Here is a 22200-nt window from a genome sequence, read left to right on the forward strand (position 1 = left end):
CGTTAACTCTGTTTCTCTCTCCACGGATGCTGCCTGGCCTGCTGAGTATTTCCAGCATTTTCTGTTGTCGTTTCAGATTTCCAGCATCCGCAGTATTTTGCTATTATACCCTTGTGTGTTGTTAGTTGATATGATTGGACTAGGATGAGGGGCGAGTGTGAGGGGTGGCTAGTGAGATGGGAAGTGATAATGTAGATAGAGAGGGATGGGTGGAGGCGCAAGGTAAGTTGGTGTGAGTAGTGTAAGCGGTTTTTGATCCTAGCCCAATTGCTAGACAGACGGTTCGAATCGCCCCTACCTTACGAATGTTCTATACCCGGGAATTATTATTCAGAGCGTAAATGGAATAAGTCACGGACAGGAATGCTTCGGTGAAAAATCAAGCTTATATTTATTTGGTCTAACATACACTGGCTAAAACATGCACTACTAAACAAAATCACAATCCCTGTGGAGAATAAAATCCAGGTTACAAACATACATACAGTACAAAACTGGGAACTATAACAAGCAGTGATTCCCTTGTTGCTATGGTAGACTCTAATTCCACCCCTACCAACGAATTACCCAGTCGCATAAACCCCTTCGCCTGGCTGAACCAAACGAAGCTCCCACCCTCGGAATAGCCCAAAAACTTCACTTCTGAGAAAACTCTGAGCCCTTACAGCTCACGGGTTACCGGCTTGGGACACTCGAGACTGTGCTTACCCCCACACGTGGTCGGTTTCGATCACTCCGCTCGGCGGCTTCTCTGGTACTTCTTGTTAGTTCTATCTTGTTGGAGCGGGAGCGCGAGAGAGAGAGAGAATGGTGGAAAAGAATCTATCTTTTATAGGAGTCTGGCTACCCCTATCTTTTCCCGCCAATCTTTAAAATCCTTTTGTTTCTAAGCACTCCGGTACTTAATCAGTGATGGGTCATCCTTGGACCTATGAGTATTGGATTAATGGCCCTAAGTCTGGGACATATCTTTCGGTCTTTGTGTTGGGAAAAAACTGGCTCCTTTTTGGCTGGCTGAGGCCAGTGGGTTCATTGTTCTGCTTCTCTTCTGAGATGGAGGTGAGAAGTGCTTTTGCATATTAGAGTGGCCTTTTAATCAAGTTCAAGTTCAATGGCCCCCTTCCTTTTTCCAGGACTGTCGGGCGAACCCATACATTCTGGATGACTGACAGTTCTTTTGTCACAGCCAACTGCCATGCGTTCTCTGGAGTTTTAACAAACCAGTCTCCCATGCATTTGCACAGGGCGATCCCACCACAGGGAAAATGCCCTCAGAAAATCCCATAAAGTCCACAAAAATATTCTCGACTGAGTCCATTCTTCAAACAGAGACTTTGCGATCTCTTCAATCCCCCATTTGATGCTTCTCTTTCCACAAAGCATCACTCAATGAGAGAGCAAAGGCCAAAGTCTCCCACAAGTGAAGCTGTTTCCCTGATTTTACGTTTTAAACCCCAGAACTGCACCCCTTACTGCATGTCATAGCTCCATTCTACCGAGTCAAAACATCAGCAAAACGGTTTCTTAACACATTCAAACGGCTGGGTTCCAATTCCCACCGACAAACTTCAAGTCAAAATACAGAACATTAATAAGATTCACAGGACGTTACAAAAAAGTCACCGTGCACATCACACAGTACAGCATTGACAGGTGGTAACACATTACAAAAATGCAACAGCGCACATCGCACAATACAGAGTGTAAAACTATAACCAGAATACAATACACTTGCTTACAGAACTTTGGTACATTACAAGTTTTGGCAGGGAGAAACCATCATCAACACAAATCAAATTACACCTTTCTGGATCGATCTAACTCTCCTTGCCACCGCGCTCGGAGCATCTGGCTCCGTTGCCTGCAGCTGGTGTAAAACAAGTAGCTTACAGGCAACAATTGTATGATAACTAATGCATGGGAACAGATGCGGATCCAGGGAGGAATCTCTATACTCAGACCGATGTCCCACCATGGTGGCGAGACAATCCCATTGATCTCCTTCCCCACTTCTACTGTCTTTTGCTCTAAAGTGTAAAAATGTTTCTGGGAGAGCTCAACGGTCTTTATTAACTCAGCGAGGTGTTCCGGCAGAAAAGGAATCGGGTACCCGAAATGCTCCACACAGTATGGTTGGACCGCCCGCAATCTACAGGGACAGGGTAGGCTTCAGAGGCTAAGCGAAGCTGGCACGGGCTCAACAAATTGCTATACGGGTGCAGCGCGGTGAGATGCTTGTTGCTTAACCATGAAGGGACGCGACCTTGCCTCAGGTCCTCCAGGTTACTGCGGCCCTCGCCCAGCAACCATGCTCCATACAACACACACACCTCATTCCGTGCAGCCTGCTCCGAGGCGTTCCTGTCCTCCCGTATCAAATCATTGACAGTTTTAGCGTGCCTCTCCAGCTCCGCAATGACCTCCTTTAAATGAACGGTCATTGCCTGGTCCTCATGAAGCTCTGAACCCACCACTGTATTCTCTTCCCCTAGAATCTTACGCAGTTGGTTCTTTAACCCAGTGATCTGCATCTGGAGTTGTGCGTCATCCATACTATTAATAATACCCGTTCCTGTACTGAACGCTGTAGCTACATCATTCCAGGTCCCTCTTCTCTGCCTCCCGGACCCCACACTATCCCCAACATTCAGATTATAAAGCTGTTCTTTCTCTACATTTCCATAGTCCAGTTCACAAATTTCCTGAAACATCGCTTTTAACAGAGCTTCATAAAGCTTCTCCGTCTTCCTTGGACACCACACAGGCAGATGGACTTCAGTCAGGTTCAGGATCAAGGATGCCACAGCGTAGTGCACGTTCTGAAACAACACTTTTTCAGTAGGGATCATCACCAACCCATTCCCTGGACCCCTGGTGGTGGTGAGACACCCATCTACAGTCGTCTGTACCGTCGGGGCTCTGGGCGGGGGCTTCCTGGTGTATGAGATGAGCTCTGTGGCGTTGTTGATGTTCGGGGGTTTTGGGATTACACAGGAGTCCACACTCTGATCCCAACCGATCCCATCCCCGGCGTCCTGCCATCGCCTGCTAAACGCGATCGATACACCTGCTGGGCAGATCTTTTCCGACCCCCACATACACACATAAGTCCCTTCCTCGGATTCCCACCACTTATCCCAACACACATTCACTCCTCCCTGAGAACCCGTGATCGTCCAGTACGTATCATTACTTAGTCTTTCCCAGTCAGCTGTCTGGTCCCCTGTATCCGCGCTCAGTTTCCTGAGCCACCACCACCTTCCCAGTGGAATGTGTCCCCTACAGCTAAGGCACACCTGTTTACCCTCTGTTACCCTAACCCGGGAGGTGGTAACCCCTATTCTCGGGCATGAGATGGACGTTTCACCATAGGTGAACTCGTCATGGCTGGAATACCGGGTGGAATTCGACCCCAGCCATCCAGGCCATCTTCCCTCGTGGAGATAGATGCTCGCCCCATCCTTCGAGCCACCTCCAGTGGTCATGGTCAGTCCGTCTCCCCCAGTGCAGCCGAAGACAACTGATTCCTCGGTGTCGCCCCTGTGACGCGTGCTGGCTTCAATCATGATGATCAGGACTACCATAGTTGACTTCATCTTGTTCTTAGGCGTTCCCTGAAAACACAAAGAATGCAACGTTGTCCTTGGGTGATGCCTCACCTTTCCAGACGCAGCTACACATGATTAAAATCCAAACTATACAGACAAGCTAAGGCAACAGACAGGAGAGAAAGAAGTTATGTACAGCGCCACACGTCTCCGGGTGGCCACACTAGGTCTCCTCGACCCTGGGCCTCTTACGACTCCGGCTTCCTTCGTTCACCGGTGTGTAAGGAGGCGTCCACGGCACCTTCGGCCGTGGGATCCTGGCACTTCTTCTCACTCCTGCTCCCACAGGCGGAACGACTGGTCCCTCTGTGGACTCCTCACAGTCCCAGATTAGGGGCTGGAGACCCACACCTGTAGCGCAGCTCACCACTCCCTGCTGTTTCCTCCTATTATCAGCTCTTTCCCCAGGATTAAAAAGCTTGCACTGATTGATATGGAACCACTAAGTGCGTCGGGGCATTTTGACCGCATATACCATTGGACTTGCTCTATCCACGATACTGTACGGTCCCATGTATAGCGGTTCAAAATTCCCTACCCTGGCGAAGTTTCTAACCATTACTTGATCTCCGACCTCCCACTCGTGGTGCCTCTGAGGCTCAAGCAATAAACGATTTCTACGATGTTGCTTCCCCATGTTACTGGCAGCCTGCCAATGGATCTGTCTGAGATGCTCAAGCAAATTCTTAACCAACCTGTCCCGGTTCACCTCTCTCACCTTCCGTGAGAACCGGGGCCAGTACATGGCTGGGCGTTCTCATGACCCTGCCAGTCACGAGCTCATGCGGGGAATACCCTGTGCTTCTAGACAGGCTGGCTCGGACCCCATCAGAACTAACGGCAATACCTCCGCCCATTTTCTAGGCGAGTCTCCCGTCTCCTTCCGTAAACTTTCCTTGATGGTCCTATTAATTCGCTCCACAATCCCCGATGACTGCGGGTTGTGTGCGACGTGCCATTTACCCTCTACACCTAGCATCTTTAGAGTCGCCTGCATGACTGCCCCTGTGAAGTGACTCCCCTGATCGGACTTCACATACTGTGGTAGCCCCCACCTAGAGAACACTTCTCTCACTAGAATCCTTGCGGTCCCCAAAGCTGTGGCTGTTCGGCATGGGAAGGCTTCTACCCATTTAGAGAACACATCTACCAGGACCAGGCAGTACTTGTAGCCCCCCTGAGCAGTGGGCAGCGGTCCGATATAATCGACCTGTAAGGACTGCCCTGGTCCCTCCACTCTCCTACTGTGTCCCATGGATACCTTCCTTTTCTGGGGGTCAGGGTTGTTTGCAGCACACACCAAGCAATCCGCGCAGAAGTTGCGAATGTCCTCCCTCAGTTGCGGCCACCACCCTGCCTGTTCCATCCGTTGCCAGGTGGTCTCCGGCCCGGGGTGCCCCGCTCCTGGACCAACTGAAGGAATTCCCTCCGGTGCTGCTGCGGAACTACCCACTGTTCCCCTCTGAAAACCATCCCTTCCTTTACCGTAATACCTGCCACTCCGTATGGACCCTCTACCTTATCTCCCTTAGCCAGCATCTCCAGAACAGTCTTTAGGGCGGGATCCCATGCCTGGACTATCTTTAGGTCCGGGGCCAATGCTACCCCTTCACTCCCTTGGGTCCCACCTCTGTCTCTGATCGCTGCTACCAGACTCGACCAATATGGATCCCAAAACGTGCCCGTTCGAGCACCCTCTTTGGCCAGCACGTCGGCCTGCTGATAGAACACCGTGCGGTGTTCTGTCTTAGAATGGGCCTTGACTTTGTGGATATAGAAATCCCCCTGGGTTCCTATCGATGTTAGGATCTGTCGCAACAATGGCTTGGTTGCTAGGGGTTTCCCGTCTGCAGATGTGAACCCACGACGAGACAAAATGACTAAATATTCTGTACACGAAGTGAACATGCTGTCCGAGCAAATCGTGTAGGGTGTAGGGAACTCTTCGTGGTGGGTAACCACGTACACCACCGCCGACAGTTCAGTGTGCTGGGCGCTCATGGTGCTCGGGAGTTTAATGGCCTTGGCAATGCCTGCCTTTGGGTCAAAAATCCGGCATCCAGTGAGTCACTCCCCGGCCACCACTGTACTGGACCCGTCTACATAGAGCTCGCTGCCCGTGGGATGGATCCCAGCCCGAAACCCTATGTCTACGTCCCATACTGCTTCAACAGAACATTTGTGGGCCACCCCTGGGTAGATCAAAGTTGCGGCGAGCTTGGGCTCACAGAGGCCTTTCACACTTAAATTCATCTGAGAGAGCAATAAAGTCCAGCGAGCAATGCGTGCACTGCTCGCCGTGCCGTCCTTTATCCTCCCATCCAGAAGCATCTGAGTGGGCGTATGATGGGTTAAGAGAGTTATCGGTGACGCCCCCGTGAAGATTTGTGATCTCCTCACGGCCCAATGTGTGACAAGCAGGTGCCTCTTACAATTGGAGTACCCCCTCTCTACACCCGTGAGGATTCTTGCTGAGTATACCACAGGCCTCAGCTTGCCATGCCGCTCCTGGAGCAGCACTGCACTCAAACTGTCCCCTGTGGCAGCTACCTCCAAAAAGAACTCCTTTCCCCCATCAATCTCTCCTAAAGCCGGTGCGGTCTGCAGATCTCTCTTCAGACGACTAAAAGCTGCCATGCAATCCTCATCCCACTCCCTTGTGGAGGAACCGGAGTAGAGGAGCTGTCGTAGTGGCATAGTTCTCTATGAAATCCCTGCAGTGCCTTGTGAGTCCCAGGAAGGATCTTACCCCCGTTACCGTGGTCGGGGCAGGTAGCTCCTGTACCGCCTTCCTCCTCGCCTCATCGATGGCCCTCTCCCCAGCACGCACGGTCAGCCCAAGGAATTTTACTTCCTGCTGGCCGATCTGTGCTTTCTTGGGATTAACCTTGAACCCAGCTCCCTTTAACAGGCTCAGCAGCTCAGCCAGCAGGGGGCCATGCTCCTCCCCCTCAATAGAGAACAAAAGCAGGTCGTCCACGTACTGCACAAGCCGCTGCGGTCTGCTGAACCCTTTTAAACAGCTGGCCATACATTGGTGGAAAATAGAAGGACTGTTATGAAACCCTTGGGGAAGTCAGGTCCATGTGTACTGCTGACCCTTGACAGTGAATGCGAACTTATACTGGTCCTCCCTTTTGAGAGGGATAGACCAGAATCCGTTCGAAATGTCCAGCACCGTGAATGTTTTCGCGGATGCTGGGATACTCCCGATCAGGTCGGCTACGGCTGCGACGGTGGGGGCACAGGTTGGGATGTTCTTGTTAAGAACCCGATAGTCCACAGTGGCTCTCCACGAATTGTCCGGTTTCCTAACCGGCCAAATCGGAGAGTTCACATGGGTCGCTATGGGTCTCAACACACCCTGCTCAACCAGTGATCCCACTGCCATCTCTAAATCCGCCTCTGCCTCTCTGGGGAAGTTGTACTGTTTCGGTGGTCGGGCCATGGGGTCTCCTTCTACTCTGACCTCCACCCCTATTACCCACCCACAGTCGTGCTTGTGTGTAGCGAATGCAGCGAGGTTGGCTTGCTCATCCGCTATGTACTCCGCCAGGGTAGAAGTGACCAAAAGTTCAAGGTCATAACTACCCTTGGGCTTCATCGTACACACGGTTCCCTTGCCTTGTTTCCCTAGTATAACTACCACCTCCTTCTCCTTTCCCGTGCATACTACCCCCCAAAGACAGTGATTCCAGAAATCCACCAATATCTTGTGGGCCAGTATGAAGTCTGCCCCCAAAATGCCTGTTCCCTCCCGCTCCCACCGCATCAGGACACATTTCCACTCCGTATGGAGTGTACCCAGATCGATGGCTGGTGGGATGGAGAAAGACCCAGCCTGTTCGTTCCCGGTGAACCCTACTAAGTTATGTGGGACCCCGCTCGATAGAGGTGATGTGGTCGGGTTATCCGCATAGACAATGGTGCTTGAAGCTCCAGTGTCCAGCAGATAGGTCCCTTGTACCTTCTCCACCCCCATTTTCATGCACGGTCTCTTCCAAGCATCATAACTTAGTGGGCACAGGTAAACGGGCTGAGAAGCCCCTAGTCATGGGTCGGGATTGTTCAGGGCGGATGGGAGTACGCTGCCCGCTGCCGTGTCCACCCTACCCTGCTGGAAAGACTGCGCGGAGAGCAGCCACTAATACCGCGAACGGATCAGTGCTGCTTCCTGCCACAGCTGCGGCTTTCTGCACTGGCGCTGGAGGATCCCCTTTCCTGCTCCTTTTGTCAGAGACTGGGCAGTCTTTCCTCCAGTGCCCTTTACTCCCGCACCTATAACAACCCTGCTTCCTCTCTGAGCTACCCCCTTCCTGGCGCCACTCTCTTCTAACGTTGCCTCCACTAGGCTTTAACTCGTGTACTCTGCCCTTTGGTTTGTCATCCTCACCCCTACCATTCTTGAAAGAGAGAGTTAACTGCCGGATCACACTCTCTTCTGTGGTCTGGGGATCCCTGGAATCGAACCACCCCTCTGCTTTGGCCTTGATCCTGGGCAGGCTGTTCGCCACCAGGGTCCTCAGCCAATGAGCCCTAGGCTCCCCCTGCAGCTGCACCCGGTCAGGCATCCCCGCACAGGCACTCCGGTAGACAGGCCAAAGCCTGTCCGCAAAAGCCTGCGGTGCGTCCCCAGCTGACTGCAGTGTCCTTTCCACTCGGGAGAAGGGACTTCCATCATTTAGGCCCATAGCCTCTAGGATGTCATCCTTTATCCCCTCTAATGTACCCTGTCCCCTCTTGCTACCCGCTGAGAGCGACTGGTACAACCTACTATCCAGTGAAAATAAAAGTAATTTGGCTGTCTCAGCTTCGTTACAATTATTGATCCCCCCCCACCTACTCCACATCCGTAAAATGGACAGATGGGTCCCCTATGCTGGTCAGTTTGGTCAGGTTAGAGACCATTGCCTGCAGCTGGGGGGTCGTATACGGGACCACGAAGTCACTCTGCAGTGCTCCTTGCTCTTGACCATCTACGGGCGCACCGTATTTCCGCTGCTGGACAGGACACATGGGTCCTGGTCCCGGCACTTTGGGCGGTGGTCGAGCGTCCTCCTCTGCCTCATAGTCCTCCTTATCTCCCTCCTGCTCTTCCTCATCTACCCAGACCACTCCCGGAGCTACCAAGCAGACCATCCCTTTGGCCTTAGATAGAGCATTGGTCAAATTCCAGATCTGCTCCTGGCAAGGACCATGATTACCCTTATCAAACCCTCCAGTGCTGGCGACTCTGTATGCCACCTGAATATCCTTCAACTGCGCTCCCAGCACCTTTACCTCATTTGTGGTGTATGTGCCTTTAAGAGCCCCCTGTGTACTGTAATGCCGGTAATGGCCACTCGGGCTATATAAGCCTGTATATTGTCTTGTATCTGTTAGTTCACCTCCAGACTTTGTTCAGTAAACACCTGTGAAACCAACTCCTGCCTTCCGTGTCTCTATTAACACACGGATACAACATCATTCAACAAGCGAGCGTTCTCCTCCCTAGCCACTCTCTCGTTCCCCTTTGCCTCAGTTACCTGGCATTGCAGGAACTCCTTATGGTTACGGAAGGTTTCCTCCTGGCTTATTCTTCCCTGCTTCTCATCCCTTAGCTCCGTGCATAACCTGCTCCCTACTACAGCCCTTGCGTCTGACTGTGCCTCGGACTCCCTGAGCTCTGCCTCTAACTTAGCAACCTGCTTATCTAGCAGATGCACTTGTCTTTGTAGACAGACGAGCCATATCGCCTTTTCAATGCTGCGCCTATGCTCCTTGCCCTCCGTCCATTCTGCCGCTGCGTCCACCGGACGCACAGCACGCAACAAGCCCAGCACCCACTTCTTAGTGACGTTAACCTTCTTAAACACATATGAAGAAATCCTTTCCTCCATTTGGGACCTTTCGCCAGAAGCGCTGTCCATGACTGATTTACACTCCTTTAACCCAGGTCCTGCCGCGGTCACCAAGAGATGTAAGCGGTTTTTGACCCTAGCCCAATTGCTAGACGGACGGTTCGAATTGCCCCTGCCATACGAATGTTCTATACCCGGGAATTATTATTCAGAGTGTAAATGGAATAAGTCACGGACAGGAATGCTTCGGTCAAAAATCAAACTTATATTTATTTGGTCTAACATACACTGGCTAAAACATGCACTACTAAACAAAATCACTGTCCCTGTGGAGAATAAAATCCAGGTTACAAACAACATACATACAGTACACAACTGGGGACTATAACAAGCAGTAATTCCCTTGTTGCTATGGTGGACTCTAATTCCACCCCTACCAACGAATTACCCAGTCGCATAAACCCCTTCGCCTGGCTGAACCAAATGAAGCTCCCACCCTCGGAATAGCCCAAAACTTCACTTCTGAGAAAACTCAGAGCCCTTACAGCTCACGGGTTGCCGGCTTGGGACACTCGAGACTGTGCTTACCCCCACACGCGGTCGGTTTCGATCGCTCCGCTCGGCGGCTTCTCTGGTACTTCTTGTTAGTTCGATCTTGTTGGAGCGGGAGCGCGAGAGAGAGAGAGAATCTATCTTTTATTGGAGTCTGGCTACCCCTATCTTTTCCCGCCAATCTTTAAAATCTTTTTGTTTCTAAGCACTCCGGTGATCAGTGATGGGTCATCCTCGGACCTATGAGTATTGGATTAACGGCCCTAAGTCTGGGACATATCCTTCGGTCTTTGCGTTGGGAAAAAAACTGGCTCCTTTTCGGCTGGCTGAGGCCAGTGGGTTCATTGTTCTGCTTCTCTTCTGAGATGGAGGTGAGAAGTGCTTTTGCATATTAGAGTGGCCTTTTAATCAAGTTCAATGGCCCCCTTCCTTTTTCCAGGACTGTCGGGCGAACCCATACATTCTGGATGACTGACAGTTCTTTTGTCACAGCCAACTGCCATGCGTTCTCTGGAGTTTTAACAAACCAGTTCCCCACGCATTTTCACAGGACAATCCCACCACAGGGAAAATGCCCTCAGAAAATCCCATAAATTCCACAAAAATATTCTCGACTGAGTCCATTCTTCAAACAGAGACTTTTGCGATCTCTTCAGTAAGGATGTGCAGGAGTAGGGTAGGGAAGGCAGAGTGCTGGGGATGTGAAGGGTGTGGCTTTGCAGTAACATTTCGTGATCAACTGAGATCATTGAAAGGTTTGCGCCACTGCAGCCTGGTCCGCCTGACTGCAGTGGCGCAATGTGCAACCAGGCTGCGTTGGTCTCCTGGGGAGGTCTCTTACGACCATGGGAAGGGAAGAGAACCTCCCTGTGTGCCGTGCCTCCCTCCATAAGTATATGGAGGGAGTCATAGGAGAGCCTGGGTGCAGCCGTGCACCTCTGTGCAGTGCTTGTCAGTGTTTGCAGCACCTCAATGCTGTGGAACACTGACAGCACAAATGTCAAAATGAATGTGGACATGGTCCCTTTAAGGAAAGTGGCTGATGACGCGTCATCAAATGATGTCATCAGACCTGCTTCCTTCAATTGGCCGGGAAAGGCGCTGGGCGGGCTGGAGCCAGCAGCGAGGCCAGGACCCGCCACCGACATTGCCCGCCACGGTCCCACCGAGGCTGGTAAAGTCCAGCCCAAAGTAATTGGTAGAAGAGTTAGAGGGGAGTTGAGGAGAACGTTTTTCACCCAGAGGGTGGTGGGGGTTTGGAACTCACTGCCTGAAAGGCAGAAACCATCATCGCATTTAAAAAGTACTTGGATGTGCACTTGAAGTGCCGTGCCCTACAAGGCTACGGACCAAGAACTGGAAAGTGGGATTAGGCTGGAGAGCTCTTTTTCGGTCGGCACACATGATGGGCCGAATGGCCTCCTTCTGTGCCGTAAACTATGATTCTATAATTAGGGCAGATGACCAAAAGCTCGGTCAAAGAGGTAGGTTTTAATGATTGTCTTAAAGGAGGAATGCGAGGTAGAGAAGTGGAATTTTAGGCAGGGAATTCCAGAGCTTAGGGCCTTGGGAGCTGAAGACGTGGAGCGATTAAAATCAGGAATGCTCAAGAGGCCAGAATTGGAGGGGCGCAGATACCTCAGAGGGTTGTAGGGCTGGAGGTTACAGAGATAGGGAGGGGCGAGGCCATGGAGGGATTTGAAAAGAAGGATGAGGAGCTATGTGTTCCACCCTCTCAGGTGGATGTAAAAGATCCCATGGCAATTATTGGAGAAGAGCAGGAGAGTTCCCCTGGTGTCCTGTCCAACATTTATCCCTCCACCAAAACAGATGAACTTAGTCGTTTATCTCATCATTTTTTGTGGGACCTTGCTGTGCACAATTTTGTTCCTGTGTTTGCCTGCATTTCAACAGTGACTGCACTGCTAAAAAAAAAAATACTTAATTGGCAGTGAGCTGCTTTAAGGCATTCTGTGGACATGAAAGGCGCTATATAAATGCATGATTTTTTCTTTCTATCTAAAATGCTGCCCCATTCATAAATTAACAGGGCTACCCCAGCCAATGTACAGGTGGTGTGTGTGACCACAGGTAAAACATCAAGTGTCAGAAAGTGCAATACTCTGGAAATACCTTTGATTTGCTTATCCCGCAGTAGTGACTAGTTGCAGACTTCTTTCAAGGTCCAAGAAGATTCCAGCGATGGCTTCTGAGGGACCAAGGGTAAGCCCAGCAGCGAAGGCTGACGAAATCAGTGGTGTCCCCTAGGACATGAGCACAGCAAAGTGGTGAACTCCCACAGGAAAGATGCTTCCTAAAAAAAATTCTGGTAAACTAGAAGCACTTTCACATTTCACAATTAATGTCTTTTTAACCTAAAGAGGAAATACAAAGTGACATTTGGATTTTCAACAAACCATCACTTTCCCAGAAGTCACCTCAACCAGCCAAGTCGCCCACATCCTAGTTCACAAAGGATCACGATGTACGGACCGCGTCCTATTACCCAGATCTCTCAATTAAAAGAAGAGGGAGACGACATGGAGGAAAAACACAACCTTTAAATCAGTCCCGGAATAAACAAACAGAATTACATAGATTTATAAAAAAAAACAAATTTAAGTGTCTTGGATAGGTAAACCCGGGTAGTCAAAGTTGATTTACGCCTCTGGCCAGCAAAGACCTGGACTGGATGAACAACAGGCTGCCTTATCTAGTAGGACTGTGCCGTAGAACTAACTCCAAGCTTCACCTTAAATGCATTTTTTGCACTTGCTGAATACCTGAACCCTACATGACTTCCAATAACAAATGGCTATTTATCAGAGTTAGGGCTGATCTTGTGAGACAGATGTTTGTTGGCAACTGGACTGTGCTGGACCCCTACTTCAATACAGATGAAAAAAGTCAGACAAATATATACTGGGCGGAACTCAACAGGGATTTAAAATGGGTGGTAGCATTTCAAGACTTCCTTTGTATTTCCTTAGAGCAGGATTTCCGGGAATGGTGGCATAGTGGTCATGTTACTAGGCCAGCAATCCAGAGGCCTAGACTAATGACCCAGAGATACGGGTTCAAATCCCGCCACGGCAGCTGGGGAATTTAAATTCAGTTCATTCAATAAATCTGGAATAAAAAGCTAGTATCAGTGATGGTGACCATGAAACTACTGGATTTTCGTAAAAACCCACCTCGTTCACTAATGTTCTTTAGGTGAAGGAAATTTGCCGTCTTTACCTGGTCTAGCTTATATGTGACTCCAGACCCACAGCAATGTGTTTGACTCTTATAACTACCCTCTGAAATGGCCTAGCAAGCCTCCCAGTTGTGCCAAACTGCCACAAAGAGCGGTTCAAGGCGGCGGCTCACCACCACCTTCTCAAGGGCAATTAGGGATGGGCAGTAAATGCTGGCCTTGCCAGCGACGCCTACATCCCAGGAATGAATAAAATAAAAAAGAGTGGCTTGGCTGTTTGTGATATAACGCAAAGTTTTCACCCCAAAAAAAACCAGGGCGCGGTGAGGATCAATTTCCACTCCCCCCCCCCACCATCTGTTTCTATCTATCCTGTCAGAATTTTAAACACCGCTGCAAACCGTGCCCTAATCTCCTCTGTTCTAAAACAAAATCTTTTCCAGACTTCCTTTGTACAGGAAACTCTTTTTTATCCGGCACCGACGGGACCGGCGTGGTGCCGGTTGATCAAAAAGTTCGGATTACAGAGAAGTATTTTAAAAGGTACGAGAGCCCCGTACACGGCCACAGATTCAGGCATCCCTGTTGCATGGCAACAGGTGCAGGAACCCCGGTTACACGGCCACAGATCCAGGCATCCCTGTTGCATGACAACAAGTGCAGGAACCCCGGTTACACGGCCACAGATCCAGGAACCCCGGTTACACGGCCACTAATATGAAGTAAAACTTACCTGAACCTAGTCCTGAATTTTGCCGGTTAAGAGAGATTTCCAGTTATTTAGGTGTCGGTAAAAAGAGAGTTTCCTGTATCTCCTTATAGCAGGCACCACCCTCGTGAATCTGCAAAGTAATCTTAACCTCAACATCCTTCCTATAATGCGGAGCCCAAAGCTGAACACAGTACTCCATTTAAGGGGAAGCTAGATAAACACATGGGGGAGAAAGGAAGGTTATGTTAATAGGGTGAGATGAAGAGGGGGTGGGAGGAGGCTGGTGTGGAGCACAAAAACCAGCATGGACCAGTTGGGCCGAATGGCCTGTTTCTGTGCTGTGCATTCTATGATAAGGCAGGATCTGGCCAAAGTGACTGGGATCAGCTACTTGTAGGAAAATCCACATCAGAGCAGTGGGAGTCATTCAGAAAGGAAATAGAGAGAGTACAGCGCCAACATGTTCCCGTAAAGGTCAAGGGTGGGGCCAACACGTCCAGGGAACCCTGGATGCCAAGGGATATACAAGAATGGATTAGGAAAAAACAGAAGGCTTTTGGCAGATACAAAGGACTAAAAATAGTGGAAGCCCTAGAGGAGTATAGAAAGTGTAGGGGGGTATTTAAAAAAGAAATTAGGAGAGCAAAGAGGGGGCATGAAAAAACACTGGTGGGCAAAATAAATGAAAATCCCAAGGTGTTTTAAAAGTATATTAAGGGCAAGAGAATAACCAAGGAAAAAGTAGGGTCCATTAGGGAACAAAGTGGCAATCTGTGTGTAGAGCCGGAAGATGTAGGTGAGGTTTTAAATGAATAATTTGCATCTGTGTTCACTATGGAAAAGGACGATGTAGGCATAGAAATCAGGCAGGGGGATTGTGATATACTTGAACAAATTAGCATTGAGAGGGAGGAGGTACTAGTGGTTTTAGCGGGCTTAAAAGTGGATAAATCCCCAGGCCCAGACGAGATGTAACCCAGGCTGCTGTGTGAGGCAAGGGAGGTGATTGCAGGGGCTCTGACACAAATTTTAAGAAACTCTCTGGCCACAGGGGAGGTGCCAGAGGACTGGAGGACAGCTAACATAGTACCATTATTAAGGATAAACCAGGGAATTACAGGCCAGTGAGCCTAACATCAGTGGTAGGGAAATTATTGGAAAAAATTCTGAGGGACAGAATTAGTCTCCACTTGGAGAGGCAAGGATTAATCAAGGATAGTCAGCATGGCATTGTCAGGGGGAGATCATGTCTAATCAATTTGATTGAACTTTGAGGGGGTGACTAGGTGTGTGGATGAGGGTAGTGCAGTTGATGTAGTCTACATGGACTTCAGTAATGCTTTGGACAAAGTCCTGTATGAGAGACTGGTCAAGAAGGTAAGAGCCCATTGGATCCAAAACTGGCTTAGTGGCAGGAGGCAGAGGGTGATGGTCAAAGGTTGTTTTTGTGACTGGAAGCTTGTGTCCAGTGGTGTACCGCAGGGATCGGTGCTGGGTCCCTTGCTGTTTGTAATGTAATGTACATTAATGATTTAGATATGAATGTAGGAGGTATGATCAGTAAGTTCGTAGATGACACGAAAATTGGTGGCGTGGTAAATAGCGAGGAGGGAAGCCTCAGGCTGCAGGACAATATTGATGGGATGGTCAGATGGGCAGAACAGTGGCAAATGGAATTTAACCCTGAAAAGTGTGAGGTGATGCATTTTGGGAGGACTAACAAGGCAAGGGAATACACAATGAATGGTAGGACCCTAGGAAGGACAGAGGATCAGACGGACCTTGGTGTGCATGTACATAGATCCCTGAAGGCAGCAGGACAGGTGGTTTCAGAAGGCATATGGGATACTTATATCCTATGCCTCGGCTAATGAAGGCAAGAGCAGGGAGGTTATGATGGAGCTGTACAAAACGCTAGTTAGGCCACAGCTGGAATACTGTGTGCAGTTCTGGTCACCACACTATAGGAAGGATGTGATTGCATCGGAGAGGGTGCAGAGGAGATTCACCAGGATGTTCACCACATGGCAGCTGTCTCTCATTCTGCCAGAACATTTCACACCTAATCTCGAGCCGTCTTTTGTCTCCACTAGTCCTATCACCATCTCGTCTGGTTTTGAATACCTCTTCATGTCTCTTCACTTCTTTTGTTCTCTCCCAGCCCTGCCTTTCGATCTATTTAATTTCCTTTCCAGTTTTGAAAAAGGGTTAGACCCGAAACGTTGACTCTAATTTCTCTCCACTGATGTTGCCTGGCCTGCTGAGTTTTTCCAGCATTTTCTGTTGTTATTTCACCAGGATGTTACCTGGGCTGGAGCATTTCCGCTATGAAGAGAGACTGGACAGGCTGGGGTTGTTTTCCTTGGAGCAGAGAAGGCTGAGGGGGGACCTGATTGAGGTGTACAAAATTATGAGGGGCATAGACAGGGTAGATAGAAAGGAACTTTTCCTCTTAGTAGAGGGGTCAATAACCAGGGGGCATAGTTTCAAGTTAAGGGGCAGGAGGTTTAGAGGGGATTTGAGGAAAAACTTTTTCACCCAGAGGGTGGTTGGAATCTGGAACTCACTGCCTGAAAGGGTGGTAGAGGCAGGAACCCTCACAACATTCAAGAAGCATTTAGATGAGCACTTGAAACACCATAGCATACAAGGCTACGGACCAAGTGCTGGAAAATGGGATTAGATTAGACAGGGCTTGATGGCCGGCACAGACACGATGGGCCGAAGGGCCTCTTTCTGTGCTGTATAACTCTATGACTAGTCTATATTATGGTAGTCTGACTAAGATTTCATATAGATTCACCATTATATCTTGATTTTTATATGCTGTACCCCTCACTATAATACAATACTTCCATTCGCTTTTTTATGGCCTCATCCACTGGATGTGCTGCTTTTGATGTCTTGTGAGCCCAAACCCCCCGCCACTTCCACAACAGCTTTCACCCAAAGTATCCGATTACATTTCTGTATCTAAAATTTACCACCTCACATTTACTGACATTGGATTCCATCAGTTACCTTTCTAGCCCATTCCACCAACTTATCAATATCCCCTTGCTTTGGTCCTCACCATTATTTACTATGCCTCCTATTTTATCATCTGCAAATTTGAACACTGATCTGAATGGTACTTGCATACTGAACACCCCCGATGGGAGTAAGCACTTTGTAGCATTTGCAGTCCAATGACTTCTCGTGTACTGTATTGTTATTCTTCGACGGGAATATCCAAAAATAAAAAAGTCACCTTAGTTGGTACCACATCTCCTCCAATCCCCTCCCAGCGCACGCCCACCATCCGCTACTCTGCAACGCTGGGCTCCTTTCCCCTTCCAACATTAGTGAAACGCCTCCAGCAGTCTTGGCTCTGCTTTGGGGAATTCCCTCCTGTTGAGATATTTTAAAGTGGTTTACATGATCAAAGTATCCCTGCCGGCCTTTGCTTTAGCATTTTAGCTGCAGAGCGAATTGTTCCTGTGTGAACAAACTGAGCTGAGCCACGAAAATCAGGCACCGAGATAAGGGGGCAGTTGCTAAGACACCACATACCACAGCAAAAGATAGCATTGAGAGACTGCTAAGACAGTCAGAAAAGTGAAGTCCTGCAAGGCCACTCGGCCTACGCATTTACAGTACACAAAACAAAGCTTGTAGAACAGAGGTGGAGGCCGAAAGATTAGAAATAGACTAAACACCTAAATGCGTGGCCTCAGCAAATGTGCACCTACGCATAAACTGTTATGCGCAGGTGCAGCCCAAAGGCAGCTAAATAAAGAATGGGACCGGTGTCTTTAGTGCTCTCGGGAGAGTCAGAAGTCCATTCGCCGTAACGGTGACCCACAAAAGATTTTTTAAAATTCGTTCTGGGGAGGTAGGTGTCGCTGGCAAGGCCAGCATTTATTGCCCATCCCTACTTGCCCTAGAGAAGGTGGTGGTGAGCCGTCTTCTTGAACCGCTGCAGTCCGTGTGGTGAAGGTACTCCCACAGTGCTGTTTGGGAGGGAGTTCCAGGATTTTGACCCAGCGACGATGAAGGAATGACGATATACTTCCAAATCAGGATGGTGTGTAACTTGGAGGGGAACTTGGAGGTGATGGGGTTCCCATGCGCATGGTTTTATGAAGGGGAAGTCATGTTTGACAAATTTGCTGGAGTTCTTTGAGGAAGTAACATATAGGGTGGATAAAGGGGAACCAGTGGACGTAGTGTATTTAGACTTCCAAAAGGCATTTGACAAGGTGCCACACAGAAGATTATTGCTTAAGATAAAAAATCACGGGATTGGGGGTAATATTCTGGCATGGATAGAGGATTGGCTATCTAACAGAAGGCAGAGAGTTGGGATAAATGGTTCATTCTCAGACTGGCAATCAGTAACTAGTGGTGTTCCGCAGGGGTCAGTGCTGGGTCCCCAACTCTTTACAATCTATATTAACGATTTGGAGGAGGGGACCGAGTGTAACATATCAAAGTTTGCAGATGATACTAAGATGGGAGGGAAAGTAGTGAGTGAGGAGGACATAAAAAACCTTCAAGGGGACATAGACAGGCTAAGTAAGTGGGCAGAGATTTGGCAGATGGAATACAATACTGGAAAGTGTGAGGTTATGCACTTTGGCAGGAAAAATCGTAGAGCAAGTTATTATCTTAATGGCAAGAAACTGGAAAGTACTGAAGTAAAAAGGGATCTGGGGGTCCTGGTGCACGAAACTCAAAAGGTTAGTATGCAGGTGCAGCAAGTGATTAAGAAGGCCAATGGAATGTTGGCTTTCATTGCTAGGGGGATAGAATATAAAAATAGGGAGGTATTGCTTCAGTTGTACAAGGTATTGGTGAGACCGCACCTGGAATACTGCATACAGTTTTGGTGTCCATACTTAAGAAAGGACATACTTGCTCTCAAGTCAGTACAAAGAAGGTTCACTCGGTTAATCCCGGGGATGAGGGAATGGACATATGAGGAGAGGTTGAGTAGATTGGGACTCTACTCATTGGAGTTCAGAAGAATGAGAGGCGATCTTATTGAAACATATAAGATTGTGAAGGGGTTGGATCGGGTGGATGCGGGGAGGATGTTCCCGATGATGGGTGAAACTAGAACTAGGGGGCATAGTCTTAGAATAAGGGGCTGCTCTTTCAAAACTGAGATGAGGAGGATCTACTTCACTCATAGGGTGGTAGGTCCATGGAATATGCTGCCCCAAAAAGCTGTAGAAGCTACATCATTACATAAATTTAAAACAGAAATAGACAGTTTCCTAGAAGTAAAGGGAATTAAGGGTTATGGGGAGCGGGCAGGAATTTGGACATGAGTCTAGGTTCGGATCGGTCATGGCCCTGTGGGTAGCGGAGCGGGCCCAGGGGCCGTGTAGCCTGATCCTGCTATTTCGTGTGTCTAATTCTGTTAGATTCAGGAGATGGTTCTGTGATAGTGGATTGGCGGTTAGGATCAGATCAGCCATGATCTTATTGAATGGCGGAGCAGGCTCGAGGGGCCGATTGGCCTACTCCTGCTCCTATTTCTTATGTTCTTATGTCCTTCTAGATGGTAGAGGTCACGGGTTTGGGAGGTGCTGCAATGCATCTTGTAGATGGTACACACTGTAGCCACAGTGTATCGCTGATGGAGGGAGTGAATGTTTAAGGTGGTGGATGGGGTGCCAATCAAGCAGGCTGCTTTGTCCTGGATGGTGTTGAGCTTCCCGAGAGTTGTTGGAGCTGCACTCATCCAGGCAAGTGGAAAGTATTCCATCACACTCCTGACTTGTACCCTGTAGATGGTGGAAAGGCTTTGGGATATCAGGTGAGACACTTGCCACAGAATACCCAGCCTCTGACCTGCTCTTGTGGCTACAGTATTCATGTGGCTGGTCCAGTTAAGTTTCTGGTCAATGGTGACACCCAGGATGTTGATGGTGGAGGATTCGGCAATGGTAACGCCATTGAATGTCAAGGGGTGGTGGTTAGACTTTCGCTTGTTGGTGATAGTCATTGCCTGGCACTTGTGTGGCACAAATGTTACTTGCCACTTATAACATATGATCAGCTTGAACAGGAGCAAACAGTATTAATTGCTCGCTATTTAATATAATACTGTAGAACAGTTGTATAAACCACTATTGTTATTAGTCAATGTAAAGCTTGTTGTTTAAAACCACTTGGGCCTGAATCTCTCAGGGGTTATTGTGCAGGACTAGCAAACCTTTGTTGCGACTGTAATCATGGGAAATCCCTACATCTCCCTAAATTCCTCTGCCTTGCTACTCACCTTCAAACACCTTCTCAATCATCTGTGTCTTCAATGACCACCCAACTCTTCTACCACTGTTCTGTGTCCGTTCTTCTGTGAAGCACCTGGAGTCATTTATTAACGTGCAAGTTCTTGTTGCTGAATGCTCAATAATTACTACTCAAGTCTGTAAACCCAATGATGAATGTTATTTATTTATGATCGTCATGTCTTGGGATATTTGACCATTTCCCCCCAAAAGGATTTAGAAAAAGATTCATATTGAAGGTTATTGTATTTTGAAGCAAAGTGTTTTTGTGCACAAGTTAGAAAAAGGTGCACGGAGCCAAAAGGTGGTTCAGCGTGAGGCCCAGGCCATTTTATCAGCTGTGCCTCATTCAGCAGTGCTGAAGCCGGGTACGCTGTCACAAAACCGGTAGGTGGGAAATCAGGAAGGAGGCCAAGGCCGTTGGTACCCAAGGTAACATGACCGTGGCATAAAATTAGTGCTTGAACGAGGAGGCTGGGATCTCCAAAGAGCTGCCGGAGCACTTGGAACCATCAAAAATTTACCAATAATTACTCTGGTCACTCCGGCTAGATTTCGCTGGCGTATTTGTCCCAGTGCGGGTCTCCTGCAACTTCAGGTAAAAATCATGTTGGAGCACCGATGACATCGTCAGGCTGTGACTTCAGCATCTTAAATAGACCCCCCACCGCCCCCGCCCCCACAGCGGGCGGCCCTCCTGTGCCTGAAATGTCCCTGGTTAAAATGGTGGCAGGTGGGACGACATCAACAACCCAATCCTGTCTCTGTCATTTTAACTACCCGCCCGCCCTGTTCAAAGGAGGTAAAGACAGGCAGAGACAAAAAGGCCTGGATATTAACAAGGGCAGGTTATGTAGGCTTGCGGGGATAGGGGGGGGTACGGAGTTTCGGATGGGAAACCCAGAAGTGCGTGTTTCCCCGCATGCTGTGGAGTTAAAACTTGCGTCTTTTGTACGACAGGTTTCCCGCACAGAGGTCAGCCTGATTGACAGGCGTGGCTTCCAGTCGGGCGGGGAGGACTCTGGAGCAGGCCGCAGGACCAGGTAGGCCTGATCCACGACCTGGGGGAGGGGAAAGGGACTGATCCCTGACCCCGGGGAGTGTTTGATCTCCGGTGGCGGGGATTCCGATCTCCTGGGGTCTTTGTATGGGGGTAACTTGGTCGGGGGGGGGGACCAGGGGTAAGCACTACTGCTCCTCCTGGCCCAGAAGCAGTGCTGTAAAGTCACTTACCTTCCCCCTTAAGCTCGCCTCACCTCCCTTCAGCTGCCAGGTTTCCCAAGGCCTGGGAAACCCATCCGGCCACTGCAAAGAACGTTAAATCAGAAGCTGCCAGCCTCATTAAAATATTTAAATTGCCAACCCACCTCCTGGGTCCAGGGATTGAACTGTTTGTTGCAGAATTGGCACATTGTAGCTACGGCTGGTCTAGATAAGCTTATAGTCAATGGTTAGCCCCGTCCCCAAGACGATGATGGTGAGGAACTCACTGATGGTAATGACACTTAAGGTCAAGGAAGATGGCTGCATTCTCATTACCTGGCACATGTGGCTTGGATGTTGCCTGGACCTCATCAGCCCAAGCCTGATTATTATACAGGACCTGCTATAGTTTAGCTGCTTCATTATTGGAATGATGTGGAGATGCCGGTGTTGGACTGGGGTGGACAAATGTAGAAGTCACACAACACCAGGTTATAGTCCAACAGCTTTATTTGAAATTACAAGCTTTCGGAGCGCTGCTCCTTCACCTGACGAAGGAGCAGCACTCCAAAAGCTTGTGATTTCAAATAAAGCTGTTGGACTATAACCTGGTGTTGTGTGACTTCTCTCATTATTGGAAGAGCTGCGAATGAAGCTGAACATTGTGGAATTGTCAGCAAACAGCCTCACTCCCAACCTCATGGTTGTAGCGAAGGCAATTGCCTAAGGAACGCCTGCAGCAATGTCCTGGGGGCTGTGACGATTGGGCTCAAACAACCACAACCAACTTCTTTTGTACCAGGTG

General features: G+C 49.0%; 1 protein-coding gene across 1 annotated transcript; it reads right to left on the reverse strand.

The window, feature by feature from the left end:
• Positions 1-367: 367 nt before the first annotated feature.
• LOC147123752 (uncharacterized) lies at positions 368-13100 on the reverse strand. Its single transcript, XM_085975673.1, has 2 exons — positions 12134-13100; positions 368-3614 (listed from the first exon to the last, which is right to left on the reverse strand). The coding sequence occupies exon 2, from the start codon at positions 3594-3596 to the stop codon at positions 2070-2072; it is 1527 nt and encodes a 508-aa protein (XP_085831799.1). The 5' UTR covers positions 3597-3614; positions 12134-13100; the 3' UTR covers positions 368-2069.
• Positions 13101-22200: the final 9100 nt, after the last annotated feature.

The sequence above is a fragment of the Somniosus microcephalus genome, chromosome 2 (genome assembly GCF_052327205.1).
Source record: "Somniosus microcephalus isolate GS21.2 chromosome 2, FLI_Smic_1.0, whole genome shotgun sequence".
Taxonomy (NCBI): Eukaryota; Metazoa; Chordata; class Chondrichthyes; order Squaliformes; family Somniosidae; genus Somniosus; species Somniosus microcephalus.

What these genes read in the sequence shown, in the direction of transcription:
- LOC147123752 (XM_085975673.1), bottom strand. Translation starts at nt 3,596, where the DNA reads ATGAAGTCAACTATGGTAGTCCTGATCATCATGATTGAAGCCAGCACG.